Source organism: Pseudophryne corroboree, chromosome 1 (genome assembly GCF_028390025.1).
Source record: "Pseudophryne corroboree isolate aPseCor3 chromosome 1, aPseCor3.hap2, whole genome shotgun sequence".
Taxonomy (NCBI): Eukaryota; Metazoa; Chordata; class Amphibia; order Anura; family Myobatrachidae; genus Pseudophryne; species Pseudophryne corroboree.
Window position 1 is genome coordinate 618,650,044 of NC_086444.1, and position 21,150 is coordinate 618,671,193.

The following is a 21,150-nucleotide window of genomic DNA, read 5'->3' on the forward strand; positions in this document are numbered from 1 at the left end:
CCTACTCTACACCCCATTGTCCAGACTTGTGGAGCCCAGTGTACCTCGCAGAAAGAGTTTTACAAGGGTAAGTTCTTACCATAAAACTCGTTTTTACACAGTGCGGCAGGCAAGACTCCCCATTTTACACATTACGGCAGGCAAGAGTCCCCATTTTACACATTACGGCAGGCAAGAGTCCCCATTTTACACATTACAGCAGGCACGTGTCCCCATTTTACACATTACGGCAGGCAGGTGTCCCCATTTTATACAGTACGGCAGGCAAGAGTCCCCATTTTACACAGTATGGCAGGCAAGAGTCCCCATTTTACACAGTGCGGCAGGCAAGAGTCTCCATTTTACACAGTGCGGCAGGCAAGAGTCCCCATTTTACACAGTACGGCGGGCAAGAGTCCCCATTTTACACAGTACGTCAGGCAAGAGTCTCCATTTTACTAGAGATGAGCGCCTGAAATTTTTCGGGTTTTGTGTTTTGGTTTTGGGTTCGGTTCCGCGGCCGTGTTTTGGGTTCGAACGCGTTTTGGCAAAACCTCACCGAATTTTTTTTGTCGGATTCGGGTGTGTTTTGGATTCGGGTGTTTTTTTCAAAAAACACTAAAAAACAGCTTAAATCATAGAATTTGGGGGTCATTTTGATCCCAAAGTATTATTAACCTCAAAAACCATAATTTACACTCATTTTCAGTCTATTCTGAATACCTCACACCTCACAATATTATTTTTAGTCCTAAAATTTGCACCGAGGTCGCTGTGTGAGTAAGATAAGCGACCCTAGTGGCCGACACAAACACCGGGCCCATCTAGGAGTGGCACTGCAGTGTCACGCAGGATGTCCCTTCCAAAAAACCCTCCCCAAACAGCACATGACGCAAAGAAAAAAAGAGGCGCAATGAGGTAGCTGTGTGAGTAAGATTAGCGACCCTAGTGGCCGACACAAACACCGGGCCCATCTAGGAGTGGCACTGCAGTGTCACGCAGGATGGCCCTTCCAAAAAACCCTCCCCAAACAGCACATGACGCAAAGAAAAAAAGAGGCGCAATGAGGTAGCTGTGTGAGTAAGATTAGCGACCCTAGTGGCCGACACAAACACCGGGCCCATCTAGGAGTGGCACTGCAGTGTCACGCAGGATGTCCCTTCCAAAAAACCCTCCCCAAACAGCACATGACGCAAAGAAAAAAAGAGGCGCAATGAGGTAGCTGTGTGAGTAAGATTAGCGACCCTAGTGGCCGACACAAACACCGGGCCCATCTAGGAGTGGCACTGCAGTGTCACGCAGGATGTCCCTTCCAAAAAACCCTCCCCAAACAGCACATGACGCAAAGAAAAAAAGAGGCGCAATGAGGTAGCTGACTGTGTGAGTAAGATTAGCGACCCTAGTGGCCGACACAAACACCGGGCCCATTTAGGAGTGGCACTGCAGTGTCACGCAGGATGTCCCTTCCAAAAAACCCTCCCCAATCAGCACATGATGCAAAGAAAAAGAAAAGAAAAAAGAGGTGCAAGATGGAATTGTCCTTGGGCCCTCCCACCCACCCTTATGTTGTATAAACAAAACAGGACATGCACACTTTAACCAACCCATCATTTCAGTGACAGGGTCTGCCACACGACTGTGACTGATATGACGGATTGGTTTGGACCCCCCCCAAAAAAGAAGCAATTAATCTCTCCTTGCACAAACTGGCTCTACAGAGGCAAGATGTCCACCTCATCATCACCCTCCGATATATCACCGTGTACATCCCCCTCCTCACAGATTATCAATTCGTCCCCACTGGAATCCACCATCTCAGCTCCCTGTGTACTTTGTGGAGGCAATTGCTGCTGGTCAATGTCTCCGCGGAGGAATTGATTATAATTCATTTTAATGAACATCATCTTCTCCACATTTTCTGGATGTAACCTCGTACGCCGATTGCTGACAAGGTGAGCGGCGGCACTAAACACTCTTTCGGAGTACACACTTGTGGGAGGGCAACTTAGGTAGAATAAAGCCAGTTTGTGCAAGGGCCTCCAAATTGCCTCTTTTTCCTGCCAGTATAAGTACGGACTGTGTGACGTGCCTACTTGGATGCGGTCACTCATATAATCCTCCACCATTCTATCAATGTTGAGAGAATCATATGCAGTGACAGTAGACGACATGTCCGTAATCGTTGTCAGGTCCTTCAGTCCGGACCAGATGTCAGCATCAGCAGTCGCTCCAGACTGCCCTGCATCACCGCCAGCGGGTGGGCTCGGAATTCTGAGCCTTTTCCTCGCACCCCCAGTTGCGGGAGAATGTGAAGGAGGAGATGTTGACAGGTCGCGTTCCGCTTGACTTGACAATTTTGTCACCAGCAGGTCTTTCAACCCCAGCAGACTTGTGTCTGCCGGAAAGAGAGATCCAAGGTAGGCTTTAAATCTAGGATCGAGCACGGTGGCCAAAATGTAGTGCTCTGATTTCAACAGATTGACCACCCGTGAATCCTTGTTAAGCGAATTAAGGGCTGCATCCACAAGTCCCACATGCCTAGCGGAATCGCTCCGTGTTAGCTCCTCCTTCAATGTCTCCAGCTTCTTCTGCAAAAGCCTGATGAGGGGAATGACCTGACTCAGGCTGGCAGTGTCTGAACTGACTTCACGTGTGGCAAGTTCAAAGGGCATCAGAACCTTGCACAACGTTGAAATCATTCTCCACTGCACTTGAGACAGGTGCATTCCATCTCCTATATCGTGCTCAATTGTATAGGCTTGAATGGCCTTTTGCTGCTCCTCCAACCTCTGAAGCATATAGAGGGTTGAATTCCACCTCGTTACCACTTCTTGCTTCAGATGATGGCAGGGCAGGTTCAGTAGTTTTTGGTGGTGCTCCAGTCTTCTGTACGTGGTGCCTGTACGCCGAAAGTGTCCCGCAATTCTTCTGGCCACCGACAGCATCTCTTGCACGCCCCTGTCGTTTTTTAAAAAATTCTGCACCACCAAATTCAAGGTATGTGCAAAACATGGGACGTGCTGGAATTTGCCCATATTTAATGCACACACAATATTGCTGGCGTTGTCCGATGCCACAAATCCACAGGAGAGTCCAATTGGGGTAAGCCATTCCGCGATGATCTTCCTCAGTTGCCGTAAGAGGTTTTCAGCTGTGTGCGTATTCTGGAAAGCGGTGATACAAAGCGTAGCCTGCCTAGGAAAGAGTTGGCGTTTGCGAGATGCTGCTACTGGTGCCGCCGCTGCTGTTCTTGCGGCGGGAGTCCATACATCTACCCAGTGGGCTGTCACAGTCATATAGTCCTGACCCTGCCCTGCTCCACTTGTCCACATGTCCGTGGTTAAGTGGACATTGGGTACAACTGCATTTTTTAGGACACTGGTGAGTCTTTTTCTGACGTCCGTGTACATTCTCGGTATCGCCTGCCTAGAGAAGTGGAACCTAGATGGTATTTGGTAACGGGGGCACACTGCCTCAATAAATTGTCTAGTTCCCTGTGAACTAACGGCGGATACCGGACGCACGTCTAACACCAACATAGTTGTCAAGGCCTCAGTTATCCGCTTTGCAGCAGGATGACTGCTGTGATATTTCATCTTCCTCGCAAAGGACTGTTGAACAGTCAATTGCTTACTGGAAGTAGTACAAGTGGGCTTACGACTTCCCCTCTGGGATGACCATCGACTCCCAGCAGCAACAACAGCAGCGCCAGCAGCAGTAGGCGTTACACGCAAGGATGCATCGGAGGAATCCCAGGCAGGAGAGGAATCGTCAGAATTGCCAGTGACATGGCCTGCAGGACTATTGGCATTCCTGGGGAAGGAGGAAATTGACACTGAGGGAGTTGGTGGGGTGGTTTGCGTGAGCTTGGTTACAAGAGGAAGGGATTTACTGGTCAGTGGACTGCTTCCGCTGTCACCCAAAGTTTTTGAACTTGTCACTGACTTATTATGAATGCGCTGCAGGTGACGTATAAGGGAGGATGTTCCGAGGTGGTTAACGTCCTTACCCCTACTTATTACAGCTTGACAAAGGGAACACACGGCTTGACACCTGTTGTCCGCATTTCTGGTGAAATACCTCCACACCGAAGAGCTGATTTTTTTGGTATTTTCACCTGGCATGTCAACGGCCATATTCCTCCCACGGACAACAGGTGTCTCCCCGGGTGCCTGACTTAAACAAACCACCTCACCATCAGAATCCTCCTGGTCAATTTCCTCCCCAGCGCCAGCAACACCCATATCCTCCTCATCCTGGTGTACTTCAACACTGACATCTTCAATCTGACTATCAGGAACTGGACTGCGGGTGCTCCTTCCAGCACTTGCAGGGGGCGTGCAAATGGTGGAAGGCGCATGCTCTTCACGTCCAGTGTTGGGAAGGTCAGGCATCGCAACCGACACAATTGGACTCTCGTTGTGGATTTGGGATTTCGAAGAATGCACAGTTCTTTGCTGTGCTGCTTTTGCCAGCTTGAGTCTTTTCATTTTTCTAGCGAGAGGCTGAGTGCTTCCATCCTCATGTGAAGCTGAACCACTAGCCATGAACATAGGCCAGGGCCTCAGCCGTTCCTTGCCACTCCGTGTCGTAAATGGCATATTGGCAAGTTTACGCTTCTCCTCCGACAATTTTATTTTAGGTTTTGGAGTCCTTTTTTTTCTGATATTTGGTGTTTTGGATTTGACATGCTCTGTACTATGACATTGGGCATCGGCCTTGGCAGACGACGTTGCTGGCATTTCATCGTCTCGGCCATGACTAGTGGCAGCAGCTTCAGCACGAGGTGGAAGTGGATCTTGATCTTTCCCTAATTTTGGAACCTCAACATTTTTGTTCTCCATATTTTAATAGGCACAACTAAAAGGCACCTCAGGTAAACAATGGAGATGGATACTAGTATACAATTATGGACTGCCTGCCGAGTGCAGACACAGAGGTAGCCACAGCCGTGAACTACCGTACTGTACTGTGTCTGCTGCTAATATAGACTGGTTGATAAAGAGATGTCTATGTAACTATGTATGTATAAAGAAGAAAGAAAAAAAAACCACGGTTAGGTGGTATACAATTATGGACGGACTGCCTGCCGAGTGCAGACACAGAGGTAGCCACAGCCGTGAACTACCGTACTGTACTGTGTCTGCTGCTAATATAGACTGGTTGATAAAGAGATGTCGTAGTAGTATGTATGTATAAAGAAGAAAAAAAAACCACGGTTAGGTGGTATATACAATTATGGACGGGCTGCCGAGTGCCGACACAGAGGTAGCCACAGCCGTGAACTACCGCACTGTACTGTGTCTGCTGCTAATATATAGACTGGTTGATAAAGAGATAGTATACTCGTAACTAGTATGTATGTATAAAGAAAGAAAAAAAAAACACGGTTAGGTGGTATATACAATTATGGACGGGCTGCCGAGTGCCGACACAGAGGTAGCCACAGCCGTGAACTACCGCACTGTACTGTGTCTGCTGCTAATATATAGACTGGTTGATAAAGAGATAGTATACTCGTAACTAGTATGTATGTATAAAGAAAGAAAAAAAAACCACGGTTAGGTGGTATATACAATTATGGACGGGCTGCCGAGTGCCGACACAGAGGTAGCCACAGCCGTGAACTACCGCACTGTACTGTGTCTGCTGCTAATATAGACTGGTTGATAAAGAGATAGTATACTCGTAACTAGTATGTATGTATAAAGAAAGAAAAAAAAACCACGGTTAGGTGGTATATACAATTATGGACGGGCTGCCGAGTGCCGACACAGAGGTAGCCACAGCCGTGAACTACCGCACTGTACTGTGTCTGCTGCTAATATATAGACTGGTTGATAAAGAGATAGTATACTCGTAACTAGTATGTATGTATAAAGAAAGAAAAAAAAACCACGGTTAGGTGGTATATACAATTATGGACGGGCTGCCGAGTGCCGACACAGAGGTAGCCACAGCCGTGAACTACCGCACTGTACTGTGTCTGCTGCTAATATATAGACTGGTTGATAAAGAGATAGTATACTCGTAACTAGTATGTATGTATAAAGAAAGAAAACAAAACCACGGTTAGGTGGTATATACAATTATGGACGGGCTGCCGAGTGCCGACACAGAGGTAGCCACAGCCGTGAACTACGCACTGTACTGTGTCTGCTGCTAATATATAGACTGGTTGATAAAGAGATAGTATACTCGTAACTAGTATGTATGTATAAAGAAAGAAAAAAAAACCACGGTTAGGTGGTATATACAATTATGGACGGGCTGCCGAGTGCCGACACAGAGGTAGCCACAGCCGTGAACTACCGCACTGTACTGTGTCTGCTGCTAATATATAGACTGGTTGATAAAGAGATAGTATACTCGTAACTAGTATGTATGTATAAAGAAAGAAAAAAAAACCACGGTTAGGTGGTATATACAATTATGGACGGGCTGCCGAGTGCCGACACAGAGGTAGCCACAGCCGTGAACTACCGCACTGTACTGTGTCTGCTGCTAATATATAGACTGGTTGATAAAGAGATAGTATACTCGTAACTAGTATGTATGTATAAAGAAAGAAAAAAAAACCACGGTTAGGTGGTATATACAATTATGGACGGGCTGCCGAGTGCCGACACAGTGGTAGCCACAGCCGTGAACTACCGCACTGTACTGTGTCTGCTGCTAATATAGACTGGTTGATAAAGAGATAGTATACTCGTAACTAGTATGTATGTATAAAGAAAGAAAAAAAAACCACGGTTAGGTGGTATATACAATTATGGACGGGCTGCCGAGTGCCGACACAGAGGTAGCCACAGCCGTGAACTACCGCACTGTACTGTGTCTGCTGCTAATATAGACTGGTTGATAAAGAGATAGTATACTCGTAACTAGTATGACTATAAAGAAAGAAAAAAAAACCACGGTTAGGTGGTATATACAATTATGGACGGGCTGCCGAGTGCCGACACAGAGGTAGCCACAGCCGTGAACTACCGCACTGTACTGTGTCTGCTGCTAATATATAGACTGGTTGATAAAGAGATAGTATACTCGTAACTAGTATGTATGTATAAAGAAAGAAAAAAAAACCACGGTTAGGTGGTATATACAATTATGGACGGGCTGCCGAGTGCCGACACAGAGGTAGCCACAGCCGTGAACTACCGCACTGTACTGTGTCTGCTGCTAATATAGACTGGTTGATAAAGAGATAGTATACTCGTAACTAGTATGTATGTATAAAGAAAGAAAAAAAAACCACGGTTAGGTGGTATATACAATTATGGACGGGCTGCCGAGTGCCGACACAGAGGTAGCCACAGCCGTGAACTACCGCACTGTACTGTGTCTGCTGCTAATATAGACTGGTTGATAAAGAGATAGTATACTCGTAACTAGTATGTATGTATAAAGAAAGAAAAAAAAACCACGGTTAGGTGGTATATACAATTATGGACGGGCTGCCGAGTGCCGACACAGAGGTAGCCACAGCCGTGAACTACCGCACTGTACTGTGTCTGCTGCTAATATAGACTGGTTGATAAAGAGATAGTATACTCGTAACTAGTATGACTATAAAGAAAGAAAAAAAAACCACGGTTAGGTGGTATATACAATTATGGACGGGCTGCCGAGTGCCGACACAGAGGTAGCCACAGCCGTGAACTACCGCACTGTACTGTGTCTGCTGCTAATATATAGACTGGTTGATAAAGAGATAGTATACTCGTAACTAGTATGTATGTATAAAGAAAGAAAAAAAAACCACGGTTAGGTGGTATATACAATTATGGACGGGCTGCCGAGTGCCGACTCAGAGGTAGCCACAGCCGTGAACTACCGCACTGTACTGTGTCTGCTGCTAATATAGACTGGTTGATAAAGAGATAGTATACTCGTAACTAGTATGTATGTATAAAGAAAGAAAAAAAAACCACGGTTAGGTGGTATATACAATTATGGACGGGCTGCCGAGTGCCGACACAGAGGTAGCCACAGCCGTGAACTACCGCACTGTACTGTGTCTGCTGCTAATATATAGACTGGTTGATAAAGAGATAGTATACTCGTAACTAGTATGTATGTATAAAGAAAGAAAAAAAAACCACGGTTAGGTGGTATATACAATTATGGACGGGCTGCCGAGTGCCGACACAGAGGTAGCCACAGCCGTGAACTACCGCACTGTACTGTGTCTGCTGCTAATATATAGACTGGTTGATAAAGAGATAGTATACTCGTAACTAGTATGTATGTATAAAGAAAGAAAAAAAAACCACGGTTAGGTGGTATATACAATTATGGACGGGCTGCCGAGTGCCGACACAGAGGTAGCCACAGCCGTGAACTACCGCACTGTACTGTGTCTGCTGCTAATATAGACTGGTTGATAAAGAGATAGTATACTCGTAACTAGTATGTATGTATAAAGAAAGAAAAAAAAATCACGGTTAGGTGGTATATACAATTATGGACGGGCTGCCGAGTGCCGACACAGAGGTAGCCACAGCCGTGAACTACCGCACTGTACTGTGTCTGCTGCTAATATATAGACTGGTTGATAAAGAGATAGTATACTCGTAACTAGTATGTATGTATAAAGAAAGAAAAAAAAACCACGGTTAGGTGGTATATACAATTATGGACGGGCTGCCGAGTGCCGACACAGAGGTAGCCACAGCCGTGAACTACCGCACTGTACTGTGTCTGCTGCTAATATATAGACTGGTTGATAAAGAGATAGTATACTCGTAACTAGTATGTATGTATAAAGAAAGAAAAAAAAACCACGGTTAGGTGGTATATACAATTATGGACGGGCTGCCGAGTGCCGACACAGAGGTAGCCACAGCCGTGAACTACCGCACTGTACTGTGTCTGCTGCTAATATAGACTGGTTGATAAAGAGATAGTATATTCGTAACTAGTATGTATGTATAAAGAAAGAAAAAAAAACCACGGTTAGGTGGTATATACAATTATGGACGGGCTGCCGAGTGCCGACACAGAGGTAGCCACAGCCGTGAACTACCGCACTGTACTGTGTCTGCTGCTAATATAGACTGGTTGATAAAGAGATAGTATACTCGTAACTAGTATGACTATAAAGAAAGAAAAAAAAACCACGGTTAGGTGGTATATACAATTATGGACGGGCTGCCGAGTGCCGACACAGAGGTAGCCACAGCCGTGAACTACCGCACTGTACTGTGTCTGCTGCTAATATAGACTGGTTGATAAAGAGATAGTATACTACTAATATTATATATACTGGTGGTCAGGTCACTGTTCACTAGTCACACTGGCAGTGGCACTCCTGCAGCAAAAGTGTGCACTGTTTAATTTTAATATAATATTATGTACTCCTGGCTCCTGCTATAACCTATAACTGGCACTGCAGTGCTCCCCAGTCTCCCCCACAATTATAAGCTGTGTGAGCTGAGCACAGTCAGATATATATATACATTGATGCAGCACACTGGGCTGAGCAGTGCACACAGATATGGTATGTGACTGAGTCACTGTGTGTATCGTTTTTTTCAGGCAGAGAATGGATATATTAAATAAAACAAACAACTGCACTGTCTGGTGGTCACTGTGGTCGTCAGTCACTAAACTCTGCACTCTCTTCTACAGTATCACAGCCTCAGGTCAATCTCTCTCTCTCTCAACCCTAATCTAAATGGAGAGGACGCCAGCCACGTCCTCTCCCTATCAATCTCAATGCACGTGTGAAAATGGCGGCGACGCGCGGCTCCTTATATAGAATCCGAGTCTCGCGAGAATCCGACAGCGTCATGATGACGTTCGGGCGCGCTCGGGTTAACCGAGCAAGGCGGGAAGATCCGAGTCGCTCGGATCCGTGTAAAAAAAGCTGAAGTTCGGGCGGGTTCGGATTCAGAGAAACCGAACCCGCTCATCTCTACATTTTACACAGTGCGGCAGGCAAGAGTCCCCATTTTACACAGTACGGCAGGCAAGAGTCTCCATTTTACACAGTGCGGCAGGCAAGAGTCCCCATTTTACACAGTACAGCAGGCAGGTGTCCCCATTTTACACAGTACGGCAGGCAAGTATCCCCATTTTACACATTACAGCAGGCAAGTGTCCCCATTTTACACATTACAGCAGGCACGTGTCCCCATTTTACACAGTACGGAAGGCAGGTGTCCCCATTTTACACAGTACGGCAGGCAACTGTCAAGTGGGGGGGGGGGAGGAAGGGAGAGGGAGGGAGGGGGGGGGAGAGACTACTTGCACATGAAGAGGATTTTCCCGCTCTTCGGGTCGGGCCGCCTCTCCTTCCTCGCGCCGGCCGCCTCCTCCTTCCAGCTTGTCTACTCCTCCTCCCTCTTCCCGAGTACTCCTGCTCGGGGGGTGGGGGTTTCGTGGAATGACGCGATTGCGTTGTGACGTTACGACACAACCGCATCAGTCCGCAAAACTCCGCCCCCAGAGCAGGAGTGCAGGGAGGAGGGGGAGATAAGGACCTGCAAAGTGCCGCGGCGGGCGCCCCCTGCCGTTGCATGGCTCGTCCGCCGCAAGAAACGGCACTGGGCACAGGACTCTGTGTGTGTGGGTGTGTGCCATGCAGTGGGGGAGCCAGTGTCAGAACTGGTGGGTGGCAGCGTAAGGGAGGGCGTGAACGCTCCCCTTCCTTTTATCACTGGAGAGAGGACTAGCCACTGCTGAGCTGCCTTTCACCCCAGCACACGCCAGCATCTGCTGGGCTGGGAGAGAGGCTGTTGCAGTGGCAACAAACATGAGGCTGTCAGCAACAAGGAAGGGGGAGGGCAGCGACACCAGGGCTATCTCCAGGGTAGATGCTAGAATCAAGTGGGCTAAGGGACCTTTTCCGTAAGGGGGAGGAGTTACGACGCAAGGGGGAGGAGCTAGGCCAGCGGGATAGTTCCTCTACTATCCACGCCACCAACTATTACCTTTAGTAATTAGGTGGTGAGCGAAGCGGAGCGGAGCGAGTCACCGTGCCCGAAGCGTGGCGAGCGAAGCGAGCCCGCGAGGGTACTTTTCGGGTACCCTGTTCGCCCGTAGCTCCTCCCCCTGGTGACGTAGCTCCTCCCCTCAATACGTCACAAGGTCCCTTCAGCCCCTCCGATATAGAACCAACCCTATCTCCAGGCCCCTCCAATGGGCCCGGGCCAGGTAGAGAGTACCCTCCACCCCCTCTCGGCGCGTGTGTGTGTGTGTGTGTGTGTGTGTGTGTGTGTGTGTGGCATCTGTAGTGAGTGTGGGGACAGGGCTCTGTGTGAGTGTGTGTGTGTGTCTCTGTCTGTGTGTGGCATCTGTAGTGAGTGTAGGGACAGGACCGTGTGTGCGTGCGTGTGTGTGTGTGTGTTGCATTGAATAGGGGGTCACAGACTCCCAGCACCCAGACCCACCCCCATGTGTGCCTCCCCAGCCTCTCACCTCACTGCACGTCACTGGAGACTGCTGCTGCTTAGCAGCAGCTGCCTCATTCCCCAGCCCCGCACACGCTGCTGTGAGATGGGCTGTGGAGGGTCCAACAGCAGTGTCCTCTCTCTCCCTGCATGATGTACTGCTGCGGCTGTTCTGCTATACGGGTGGTCTTCAGTTTGCCGGCTGTGAGGATCCCGGCGCACAGTATACCGGCGTTGGAATCCCAACAGCCGGCATACCAACACTTTTTCTCCCTCTTGGGGGTCCACGATCCCCCTGGAGGGAGAATAGATAGCGCGCGCCACCGTGCCCGCAGCGTGCCAAGCACAGCGAGCCCGCAAGGGGCACATTTGCACTCACCACACTGTCGGTATGCCGGCGGTCGGTATGCTGGTCGCCGGGAGCCCGGCCACCGGCATACCATACTACACCCCTGCTATACAGCAGCGAGCAGTAGTGGACAGGTGAGAAGTATTCCAAAGGGGGAGAGCGACCAAACTGTTCACTCCCACTCTGGATCCGCCCTCTCTCGCTCTGGTTCTACACCTGGACCAAGTCCCACTAAATATATAAAAGCAGAAAAATGATATACTTATGTGAGAAAAATAAAAGTCATGATGATGGTCCTAGAATTATGTGGAGGCCTGGAGCTGTAGTCCCGTCCACTCCATTGTGTCTGGCCCTGGGTGCAGCAGAAAATTGTTGACACAAACACTTCCAAATCCCAGTGGTAAAGATATATAGTACATACTGCAGCATGTGTGGAGGTATTGATCTTACATTTTAAATAGATCTACTAAGTGTAAAGGCTTCAAAAATGTCAAATACATCCTCTACAAATGCACACTTCTGGGCATATTCAATTGTGGACACTCCACACTGCCGGCTGACTGGCACACAGATACACCTGACAGGTTACACACCCACTGACTGACACTGACTGATGGCATCTCTCTCACCAGGGGTCACACACACACGACAAATAATCTCACACATACACGGCGGTAGAAGACCAGCATTTCCGGGGAAGCAGAGGACAGTGCTGCATAAGGTACATAATTATGGACTAATTAGGCTAATTGGAAGCTTACAATTGCTTACTTAGTGATTAGGGGGTTTCACCGCACCATGGAGTAGGTGGGCAAAGTAAGGGTGTTGTCTGCCAACTATGGAGTAAGCATGTTGGTGCACTTAGTTTTGCAATTAATAACTCAAACAACATTTCATTCTGTGGATTAAAATGAGATTAAAGGGCAAAGGTAGTGCATTTTTATGAGTGCTTCTTACATTGTGGGAAGGTGCACAATCATTACTACTCTTCCTATAACTACTGATATTTGTGACGTATTTTGCCCCTGCCAGTCGCACTACAGAGGACAGAGCAGTTCTAGGTGTACTCCATACAAAGTAAGAGAACACTTCAAGCACAAGAAAGTAGCACATGGAATAATGACTGCCCCAATGTGCCCTTACACTTGTGATTTATTCATGGCATAGATTAGGCTAAACTAAGCAGTGTTTTAGGAGATGGAAATTTTAATATATATGGAAGGAGTGGTTTAAAAACAGTTGGGTACAACGCATCAGATGTCGCCTACCAGTACACAGCTTTTACTGTGTGGAGGCGCCTTCAAAGACTGAAATATAGGCATGCACCTTGAAGTGTACAGGGAGGACCATATAGATGCACAACTGAAAAGTCTAAGGGTAAGGCCCATTCACCGTTCCTGAAGGTGTTCTGCAAAATGATGTCAACTGGAATGGCGTTCCGGAACATCCTGGCCGCTGCCCCATTAAAGTTTGGGAGGATGGATGTGGCCATCAGTAAGTATATCGTTAGTCACCCGCAGTGGATTGAGACGTGCTGGGGGCTGCGGAAGTGCTTCCGTCCATAGCAGCATAAAACCCCCCCACCAAAAATGGCCACTGCTGAGGAGGAGAAAGAAGCTAGACCTCTAGCTCCTGTCTCCTCGGCTGCAGGCATTTTAAGAGATTTTTTTTACAGTGCTATTTGTGGTACCTTTACAGTACCTTTGTGGTAAGTAGCTTATAGGCTACAATAGCTAACACCATCTAAATATGTCATTAGAAATCGGGGCCAAGCTCCAGAATACTTCACATTCCAGTACTGCTATTGCAATAGCAAACTGGGGATTGGAGAGCTCTGCTGCAGTCCCCCTAAATACAACCAGGGAATACTATAAATTTGTGCATATATCCCACAAAAGTGGTGTTCTCGGGGTATACCCTGTAAATTGACTTTGGTAAATAGGCCTCTAAGCAATTTGTGGTGCACATCATCAAGCCCCAGATGTAATGATGCCTGAGATCACCGAAGGTGCAAGATACCGGCTGATCTCAGGGTTTTTTTTTTAAAGGGGCAATCACTGAGAATGCAAATGCCTTGTAAGTTATTGCCCCTTTAAAAAAAAAGTCATTACATATGGCCCCAAGTGTGGTTCATAAATGTGGTTCACTATCTATATATTGTATAATATTGTAGAAGTTAACTATTACATTTATGTCTAGCTGTCCCTTCTAATGTATAATAAGAGTATTGTGAATTTAAACAGATTTGATTACTTTACAATAGTACATGATTGTACTTGCCGGAGCCAAATGGGTTCCAGTAATTTATATGGTGATCTATGCAGCAGCCTGAAGTTCCTGAAAGTATATGGAAGAAAATGGATTATCGCCTGCGCTAGACCTATAACCACCTCAATTAGATTCACTTAGGGTCATATGACTAACTCCTAGAATCTACAAGCCCAGTAAGAGTTGGACCTCTAATGTAGGGTTCTTACTGTATGTTGATAATAAATTAAATGTTGAAATGATTTGACTTCTTGCTCGTTTGTGAGCTGTGTACAGTATATATATTAAACCATCAGAAAATATGATCTCAGTCAATAATAGTTTATTAAAAGGTTTGAACAATGTTACATCTGAGGTGTCATAATCACTCTCAGGTATAAAATAAAAGAATATTTCTAAAGTAGTAAATACAAGGCTAAAAACAAATTATATATCAATTGTGAACAATAAAAAAAACTGATTCTTATTGGGTTTGTGGATTTTCAGGGCAGGGGCGGTCTATGTAATAGGGTCTGAGTTTGCTGGAAGTGCAACAATCATTTACAAGACACAACCATGCCTTGTAAATGATTGCCACTTTAAAAAAAACATCAGATGTCGGCCGGCATCCCGCACCTGCAGCAAACTCGGACCCTATTACATATGCCCCTAGGTTTTAGCCATATATCACGTGAAACTAAGGTGGTTATAGGTCCAGCGCTAGAGATCATCAATTTTCGTCCATACATTTATAATACACAAATGCACAGGGGCGTTTCTAGAGAGGAGGAGGCCCGTGTGCAGGATCTGTCTGTGCCCGCTCCTCTCTAGCCGGCAGCGCTGTACAGCCCTGGGCACTAGGGACCCTAGTGCTGTCCCAGAGCCTAGAACGCATGTGCAGATCACCGGGAAAATGGCATGGCGGCCATTTTCCCAGTGATTTTCCTACTGCACATGCACCATTTTCCCAGTGATTTCGGCAGCGCTGCTGCTGCGCCTTGAGACACTGGAGGGTATGTATTTAAATTAATGGGTGCAGGATGTGCTGTGTGGGCCCCCCTGGAGCCCGTGTGCACTGCACACACTGCACCCTTTATAAATAGTTTTTTTTTTAAACAGTTGCACCATTTACCTCCTGTGCATAGAAGTGAGGACAACGCAGTACTTAATCAATTGTCACAAAAATTCTTCATTACCCATTAGTATGCACCAGGTGTGGCACTACCAAAGTTGTATGGTCAGCTGCGGCTATGGGCCTCAGAAGTAAGAGAGGCCATGTGCATGATCAGGAAAGCAGAGCGGGAGTCTCAGGAAGATGGATGGGCATTACAGAGAACCTCAACCAAATGTTTGCTGTGGGCCCAGCAATGCAGCATTGATCCAATTTCTAGTATAAGAATAGATGTATCCTTAATCAGTTCCCCTTTTTCCTCATTTAAATATCAGACTATGAAATGTGCTTGTTTGGCTTGCTCCCACGTTCCATGTGAGGAATAATCACTGACTACCAAAACCTCCTTTCAGTTAGCCAATTGCCCCGGGTTACTTCTGCAATTCTGTGAACAATTTGGAAACAATGTCAACTTTGTTCACAAGGACACATCTTAGTCACATTATTAACTGTAAAACCTAAAAACAGATGGAATGACGTAAAAACCAGCACTTTCAATGTTTCCTTGGTACAGTATATGACCCGTCAGATCCCAAAGGAGTCCAGAAGTATCTGTCATACAATTCCAAACTCTATAAGATACTTCCTGAGCACTGCTTCCTTTGTATCATTAAACACTTTGCGGATGTTTTGTGTATCTGTGGCACAGGTTTCATGGATGTAAAGTGTGCGGGCTCCATCCTTCTTCACCTTTCCAAATACATCAAGTATTTTTGTTTTAAGAAAGATCTCTTCATAGTATCTCATTATATATTTTGTAGCAGCTTCAGCATCATGGCGGGGACCTAGGAAAAAGCACAAATTATTCAATTTGCACAAGCATTACATTATAGATACCCTCCCAACATCTTCATATTTAACCAGATGTCCCAGGGACAATGACAAGATTTAAAGATTTGCACCTGGAAGTTTTATGCGCATAAAATAAAGGGGGACATTTACTAAGCAGTGATAAGAGCGGAGAAGTGAGCCAGTGGAGAAATTGCCCCATCAACTAATCAGCAGCTCTGTATTATTTTATTGTATGCAAATTATAGATATTACTTCAGTGCTGATTGGTTGCCATGGGCAACTTCTCCACTGGCTCACTTCTCTGCTCTTATCACTGCTTAGTAAATGTCCCTCAAAGTTCTCACTTCTATACTTATACTACGGGCTTTGTGTGGGCACTGTTCCTGCCCTTGTGTGACTATACAAGTTGACTTCTGTTCGGGCTGGTCTCAATATTGTACTGTTTCAGGCTTACAACGAGTGCAGACGTGTGACCAACAGAGGGTATTATTGTGTTTTTCTCATGCATCAATCACACCACAGTGGAGACCATCCCAGAATTCAGATAGGAAATTGTTGGTGGTAGCCTTTCAAAATTCCACAATAAAGCAGAATTAAGCCCCGTACACACAGGGGAGAGAATGTGTGCTGAGTGATCTATCAGTGACCGCTCGGCACACATCTCTCCCCCGCTCAGCACAGCGCGATGTGTGCTGAGCGAGGGGGCGCTCATTTCACCCAGCGGAGAAATGAGCAATCTCATTAGATTTGGTATGCATGCCAAATCTAGAGCCGGCAATAGCGATGCGCAGGACCATGCATCGCTGTCACCGGCACCCTACACACGGAGAGATCCGTGCTTAATTTCTAAGCAATCTAGTCAGACTGCTTAGAATTTAAGCACGGATCTCTTCGTGTGTACCCCCTTTAGTCTTTGATACATAATGGAGACTAAACGGAGTAGTATTTCAGGAGAAAAACGTAAAAGGATTAAAGTAATTAAAAGATTAGTCCTAAAGTGTAAAACCCCGTACACACGGGGAGAAGTGTGCTGAGTGATGTAGCACAGACCGTTCAGCACACATCGCTCCCCCCACTCAGTACCCAGCTGTGAAATGAGTGATCTCACTAGATTTGAGACGCATGCATGCATGCATGCATGCCAAATCTAGAGCCAGCGATATACACTGGACTTTAATTCTGGACACATATTAGTTACACAGGTTCTGTGGCTGGCTGACTTCCAGACTCCATTTCACCTTGTTTTAATCAGCCACAGAACCTGTGTAATTCATATATGTCCAGAATTAAAGGGATGAGTTGGTAACCCTAATCTAGTCAGATTGCTTAGAATTTGAGCACGGATCTCTCTGTGTGTACCCCCCTGTAGTGGTTTGGACAGATACGTAGCATTTTTGCTGTTCTAGCTGCTTTTTCGGAAACAGAGTGATGACTAAATTGGGTTAGTTGGGAGGGTTTTATGTTGTAGTTCAGTGTTTATCTATGCAAGCTATACTTTCTAAATGATGGTTCTTCAAGGCAAATATACCCCAAGGGAATTATACTATAAGGTGCATTGGCACTCTTTCCTCCATATATGCTTTCAAGGAATGGTCAGAGCAGAAACCATGCTGATCGGCCATCCTTCAGGGGAATGGTCAGAGCATAAGTCAGGCAGACCGTCCGTCAGGGGAATGGTCAGAGTATAAGTCAGGCGGACTGTCTGTCAGGGGAATGGTCAGAGCAGGAATCAGGCTGATCGGCCGTCCATCAGGGGAATGGTCAGAGCATAAGTCAGGCTGATCGTCTGCCCGTCAGGAGAATGGTCAGAGCAGGAGTCAGGCTGACCGTCCATTTATCAGGGATATGGTCAGAGCAGGAGTCAGGCTGGAGTACGAGTATGCAGAGGTGACTGGAGGTCAGCTTTGCTACATTTTGTGTGAAGAGCTACGTTACATGTACAGTAATACCTAAACGCAGCATCAGTGCTTAAAGTGGTCCTAGAGAGGCGGTGCCCCCCCACCCCCGGCTTGTGAAATAAAGGGAGCACAAAAAAGGGGCATGGCCGTGAAAAGGGGCGTGGTCACCCAATAGTATCCCCAATTCAAATTACACCACACAGTAGCACAATCTTATTCACATTACACCACATAGTAGTGTCCCTTATTCATGCTATGGCACACATTAGTGCCCCTTATACACAGAGCCCACAGTAGTAGTACCCCAAATACACATAATGCCCACAGCAGTAGTGCCCCTTATGCAATACCCACTGTAGTGGTAGTGCCCACAGTTGAAGTGCCCCTTATGTAGAGCCCATAGTATTGGTGCCCCTCATACAGTGTTCCCAGTAGTAGTGCCCCTTATGTCCCCAGCACCCCCTATGCAATGCTCTCATTAGTAGCAACCCCAGTAGTAATGCCCCCAGTTGGTTTGCCCCAGTAGTTATGACCCCAGTTGGTTTTCCCCCACTCCCGTAGATATGCCCCCAGTTTTCCCCTCTAGTAGCACTTACGCACACACCCCAAAAAAATAAAATCTAACACAATACTCACCAGCCCCGCTCCTGCTCTGGACCACAGACTCCATCTGGGGCCTGCTCCTCGGAACTATGGGAGAGATCTCATGACGTCTCTCCCATAGCGCACAGCCACACACTGCCTGAGCCGGAAGCCAGAGCTCAGTAGTGAGCTCCAGCTTCCGGCTGCAACTGAGGGGAAGGAGTCGGCGCCCGCTGGTAAGGTAACACAGTCTCAGCGGGCGCCCGGCAGTTCCCTAGATTAGGTGAGCCAGAGGAGGAGGAACTGCATTCCGTCTCCAAATGCAACTGAAGGAACACAGTTCCACCCCGCTCCAGCTCACTTTAACCTCTGCGCATCATAATAAAAGAGCAATGGGGCTCTACATAGTATCCTATTTTTTCACTGACGTCCTAGTGGATGCTGGGAACTCCGTAAGGACCATGGGGAATAGACGGGCTCCGCAGGAGACTGGGCACTCTAAAAGAAAGATTAGGTACTATCTGGTGTGCACTGGCTCCTCCCTCTATGCCCCTCCTCCAGACCTCAGTTAGAATCTGTGCCCGGCCAGAGCTGGATGCACCTAGTGGGCTCTCCTGAGCTTGCTAGAAAGAAAGTATTTGTTAGGTTTTTTATTTTCAGTGAGATCTGCTGGCAACAGACTCACTGCTACGTGGGACTGAGGGGAGAGAAGCAAACCTACCTGCGTGCAGCTAGCTTGTGCTTCTTAGGCTACTGGACACCATTAGCTCCAGAGGGTTCGAACACAGGGCCTGACCTCGATCGTCCGTTCCCAGAGCCGCGCCGCCGTCCCCCTTGCAGAGCCAGAAGACTGAAGAAGAAGATAAAATCGGCGGCAGAAGACTCCGGTCTTCATTAAGGTAGCGCACAGCACTGCAGCTGTGCGCCATTGCTCCCACTGCACACCACACACTCCGGTCACTGTAGGGTGCAGGGCGCTGGGGGGGGGGGGCGCCCTGGGCAGCAATAAGTATACTTTTTGGCAATATATTATATACACATAATACAGTCTGGAAAACTGTATATGTGTAAAACCCCCGCCATTTTTAGTCAGAAACAGGACAGAAGCCCGCCGCTGAGGGGGCCGGGCCTTCTTCCTCAGCACACCAGCGCCATTTTCTCTTCACAGCTCCGCTGGAAGGAAGCTCCCCAGGCTCTCCCCGGCAGTATCCTGGTACACAAAGGGTGAAAAGAGAGGGGGGGGGGGGCACATAAATTTAGGCAAAAAATTTGTATTTACAGCAGCTACTGGGTAAACACTGAGTTGTAGTGTAATCCCTGGGTTATATAGCGCTGGGGTGTGTGCTGGCATACTCTCTCTCCAAAGGGCCTTGTGGGGGAACTGTCCTCAAATAGAGCATCCCCTGTGTGTGTGGTGTGTCGGTACGCGTGTGTCGACATGTCTGAGGTAAAAGGCTCCTCTAAGGAGGTGATAGAGCGGATATGTGTGTGAGAGGGTGTCTCCGTCGACAACGCCGACACCTGTTTGGATATGTGTAAGTGCTAAGGTGAATTTATTGCACAAAAGGTTAGGGAACAGACAGGAAATCTACCCATGTCTGTCCCTATGTCACAGAGACCTTCAGAGTCTCTCAATGCTCACTATCCATAATAACAAACACTGGTATCGACGTGGAGTTTAACTCCACTGTCGACTACGATAATGCAAAGTTACAGCCAAGATGGCTATAAGGTATTCAATATATGATTATTGAAATAATAGATGATTTGCATATCACTGATGACTCATCAGTCCCTGACACGAGAGTACACGTTTAAGGGGAAGAATGCTGAGGTAAATTTCCCTCCTCTCATGAGGAAAAAAGAGCGGGAATCTCCAGACAAGAGACGGCAGCTTCCCACAAGAGAATTCTCAGGCTGTATCCTTTCCCCACTAGGGCCAGGATATGTTGAGAATCTTCCCCTGGGGTGTCCTGTTTGCACAGACGGTAGCACTTGCTATTCTCAGGGATCCTGCAGATAGCGTGCACATTCTAGTATACTACCCAGACCGGCGATTGTGTCGGCATGGGTTTATAGCGCTGTGGCAGCGTGGACAGGTACCTTATCAGCAGAGATGAGACCCTAGTATGCAATATAAATATATTAAAGATGCTGTCTTAAGTGATAGATATATAGTTATAAAGCATGCCCAAAGAGACATGAGTATACTGGGCCCTAGAGTCAAAGTTATGTCGATCTCTGCTTGACGTGTCCTGTAGAATATGCATTGGACAGATGATGCCGACTTAAGAGGCATATGGAAGGCTGAGGATTGTGTGGAGAAGGGTTCTCGGGCCTGATCTCCACAGCTATAGCTGGTAATTCTGCTAGTTTGCCTTATATTCCTGCACAGCCTAAGAAAGCACGACATTATTAAATGCAGCCTTTCGTATAAAGAAACAAGAAAGTCTGAGGGGCGTCCTTTCTTGTCAGAGCCGGGCAGCTAGTTCCCAAGAACAGAAGTCCTCCCCGGCCCCTACAAAAATCCACCAATGTCGTTGGGGCTCCACAGGCGGAGCTAGGCCCGGTGGGGACACGCCTTCGTAAGTTCAGCCACAAGTGGGTTCTCTCCCTGTTCGATCCCTGGGCAATAGATATTGTGTCTCAGGGATACAAGCTGGACTGTGAGAAGATGCCCCCTCACCGACGGCCCTGCGGGCTTCCCCCCAAGAGAGGGAGCCAGTGTTATCGGCA

At 47.2% G+C, this 21,150-nt stretch overlaps 1 protein-coding gene and 1 long non-coding RNA gene across 4 annotated transcripts in view; one reads left to right on the forward strand and one right to left on the reverse strand.

The window, feature by feature from the left end:
• The window catches only part of LOC134903249 (uncharacterized), a 199,438-nt gene that overhangs the window by 63,956 nt on the left and 114,332 nt on the right, over positions 1-21,150 (forward strand). The window lies entirely within an intron of this gene.
• Positions 15,141-21,150, reverse strand: part of GNA15 (G protein subunit alpha 15) — a 190,058-nt gene continuing 184,048 nt past the window's right edge. For both annotated transcript variants that reach the window (XM_063914452.1, XM_063914451.1), the window contains exon 8: positions 15,141-15,927. In XM_063914452.1, coding sequence (XP_063770522.1) covers positions 15,698-15,927 — 230 coding nt within the window. In that variant the 3' untranslated portion in view covers positions 15,141-15,697. The remainder of the gene's footprint in view (positions 15,928-21,150) is intronic.